Below are 2,954 nucleotides of genomic sequence, written 5' to 3'. Positions count from 1 at the left end.
AAGCTAGTTTGCGAAGATCTGGAACAGAAGAGGAATTTACAGAACGTAATCAACTTCTACAAGAAATAAAAGTTAAAATATGAAGCCCAGATAACATCTGAGAAATCACAACCACAAGCCATTGCTGGGCAGCGAGTCAGGGATGCAGCGATGACATCTTTAAGAGCATCATCTCCCGAGTTTCCATCTGGTAAATATAAAAACTCTTTGTGATATAATTATTACAAGAATTATGTAATAATTATACATTTTTAATTATTTTTAGATGAAGATACAATTGTCACAAAAAAGAAAAAAAAAAGGAAAACCTTGTTGTCTCATAGTTACAAAACAAGCAAGAGCAACAGAATCATTTGAAACAAGAAGAATTAAATTTAAAAAAAGAACAACTGAAACTGGAACAAGAAAAATTCGAGTTTGAAAAAGAAAAATTTGGTTTAGAGAGAAGAGAGAGAGAAGCAAAATTGAGCAGGATGGCGAGGAAAGAAGATTGTTTTTAGAATTACTTATGAAAACTTTGAATAAAAAATGTTTATAAAAAATTTTTGTAAAATTGAAAAAAATTATTTATTTATTTATTATTTATTGATTACATTCTAAGTATTTGTCCAATTTGGGGGGTAAACAATTAAAATAATCTGATGTTGCACTACCATATAAGCAAGTGTGACAATTTGTAAGTAGTGCACCAACAATATACAGTTTACCGACAGGCTGAAGAAACAATTTCAAATTTTTTTTAAAATCTAGAAAAGCAAATATTTGAATTATTTTCCCAAATACCCATTCCACACACTCTCTTACTGAACTCATCCTGGAATTAAATACTTGTTGCTCGGGTGTTAAGCTAGCACCTCGGAATGGTGTAATGAGGTGTTGACGCAAAGGATAACCAGAATCTCCATATAAAACAAATTGGGTCCCGTTCTCAGAACAAGGAATCGCAGCCAAATGCTCTAACAAATTAGATTCTCTTAACATTCCACTGTCGTGACGTCTTCCTTCTATTGGTCCAAATAAATTAGCAATCATACCATCGGGTGTAACCACTGATTGAAATTTCAAACAATGTATACGTTTATGGCCACTGAATACCACCCTTTGATGTCTTATTGGTCGACAAATAGGACGTACCGTTCCATCTATGAACCCCCAACAATTTGTCAAAGGAGCACCTTTTGCTGTTATTATTTGGCTAAATAAATTTAATTTTTCTCTCGTTAGTTTTATCTCGTTGATATTCAATAACAATTTGGAATGGCTATTGTATATGATATTTACTGTTTCATGCACAAATCGTGAAAGTTCATCTTTTGATCTCCCCAACAAAACAGAAATATCATCAAGTCTATTAGGATAAGCTAATCTTCGTAATAAAATACATAATGCATCAATTCCAAATGAACGTGATCCATTTTCACAAATGATTACAGATGGAAGGCGTAAAGCAGAATGGAGGTAAAACAAATCATCTCTTGAAAATCTGTTAAAATTATAAAATTTTATAAGTATTATTATTCCTTTTTTTTAAGTATTTACTTTACTTTATAAATATATCACTTACCAAAAATAAAACAAACAATCAGAATCTGTCATTTCACTTAAATTCATTCTTACTTTCGTCACCGGTATAGCTTTAGTGATATGAAGTAATAAAATGGCTTCTTCATCACTTTCATTCTCATCCATTAAGAGTTTACTTTACTTTATAAATATATCACTTACCAAAAATAAAACAAACAATCAGAATCTGTCATTTCACTTAAATTCATTCTTACTTTTGTCACCGGTATAGCTTTAGTGATATGAAGTAATAAAATGGCTTCTTCATCACTTTCATTCTCATCCATTAACAGTAATACGTCATCAGTAAACTACAAATATAATTTTAATTAAATGCTTACTGTGCGAAAATAAAAAAATAAAAAATAATAACACAGCCTTAGAGTTTCTGTGATCACTTCACATCACATTGAAAAATATCACATAATTAAATAATTTCTGAATTAAAATAATTATTTTTTACAATGGCAGATATATTTAACATCGAGGGTTACCAGCGACGGTAAATAAACAAATTAAACTATTTTAAAGTATGTATAGGATGTTTAATAACACTAAATAATTATTTTTAATTAGCGTGGTATCTCCTACCGTACGATCGGACAATAGGCCTACCTCATACTTTTGTCAAGGGAAGTAGTGGCTTATGTAAATGCGAAAGCAGCTCGAAAAATTAATTTTTAGGAAATTTACTAACGTATTACGCTGTTGATGGTAGAAGATACCGTTGAAGAACAAACCTACCTTAAGATAAGCTATTATGAAGGCAAATATATGAAAATTCTACATCACTTGCTAAAAAATTGAATAATTAAATAATTTCTGGATTAAAATCGTCTGTTTCTTTACAATATTATTCACAACTTCTTAAATAATCATTATTTTAATAAAATAAATCATAATTTTAACCCCAAACACAAAAAAATTAAGACGTTTAAGCCGATCGTCTACTCACATTGATACACATAGCGAACGCCATTATTGACAGTCCAGAACTGCCAGATGGCGGCGCTCAACCGTTTGCCGTACACGTTTTGGGCTAAATACGACGGCCGCAACCTCTCTAATATTTATTGCACTTGTGACTAAAATTTGTTTGAACACTTAGCTTAAACAATCACACTTCCATGTAGCATCAAATATCAATACATGTTCAACTAAGTCACAGATAATCAGAAAACTTGGATTCACACAACTTCCATAAAAATACAAGATGCGTGCATTTTAAAATACACACATCATTGTACAAAATACAGTGGGTACGTGATCAAAGAACTGTGTGAACAGTTCTTTGATCACGTACCCACTTTGATCTTTCCATTCTTTGATCTTTCCATACTTTGATCATTCCATTCTTTGAATACCTGGAATTGTTTTGTTATACCTGCCAT

The 2,954-nt window shown here is 31.1% G+C and overlaps 1 protein-coding gene across 1 annotated transcript; it reads right to left on the bottom strand.

Annotated features, from left to right (window-relative positions):
* Positions 1-273: 273 nt before the first annotated feature.
* On the bottom strand, positions 274-2,954 carry LOC111615840 (protein ALP1-like). The gene is made up of 4 exons (XM_023357272.1): positions 2,871-2,954; positions 1,779-1,874; positions 1,577-1,680; positions 274-1,483 (listed from the first exon to the last, which is right to left on the bottom strand). Exons 1-4 carry the CDS (start codon positions 2,952-2,954, stop codon positions 583-585), a joined length of 1,185 nt encoding a protein of 394 aa, XP_023213040.1. The 3' UTR covers positions 274-582.

The sequence above is a fragment of the Centruroides sculpturatus genome, unplaced genomic scaffold (assembly GCF_000671375.1).
Source record: "Centruroides sculpturatus isolate CEXI.00-Female unplaced genomic scaffold, Cexi_2.0 scaffold2386, whole genome shotgun sequence".
Classification (NCBI taxonomy): domain Eukaryota; kingdom Metazoa; phylum Arthropoda; class Arachnida; order Scorpiones; family Buthidae; genus Centruroides; species Centruroides sculpturatus.
The sequence above is the reverse complement of the archived record's forward strand: the minus strand, read 5'-3'. Positions and strand labels throughout refer to the sequence as shown.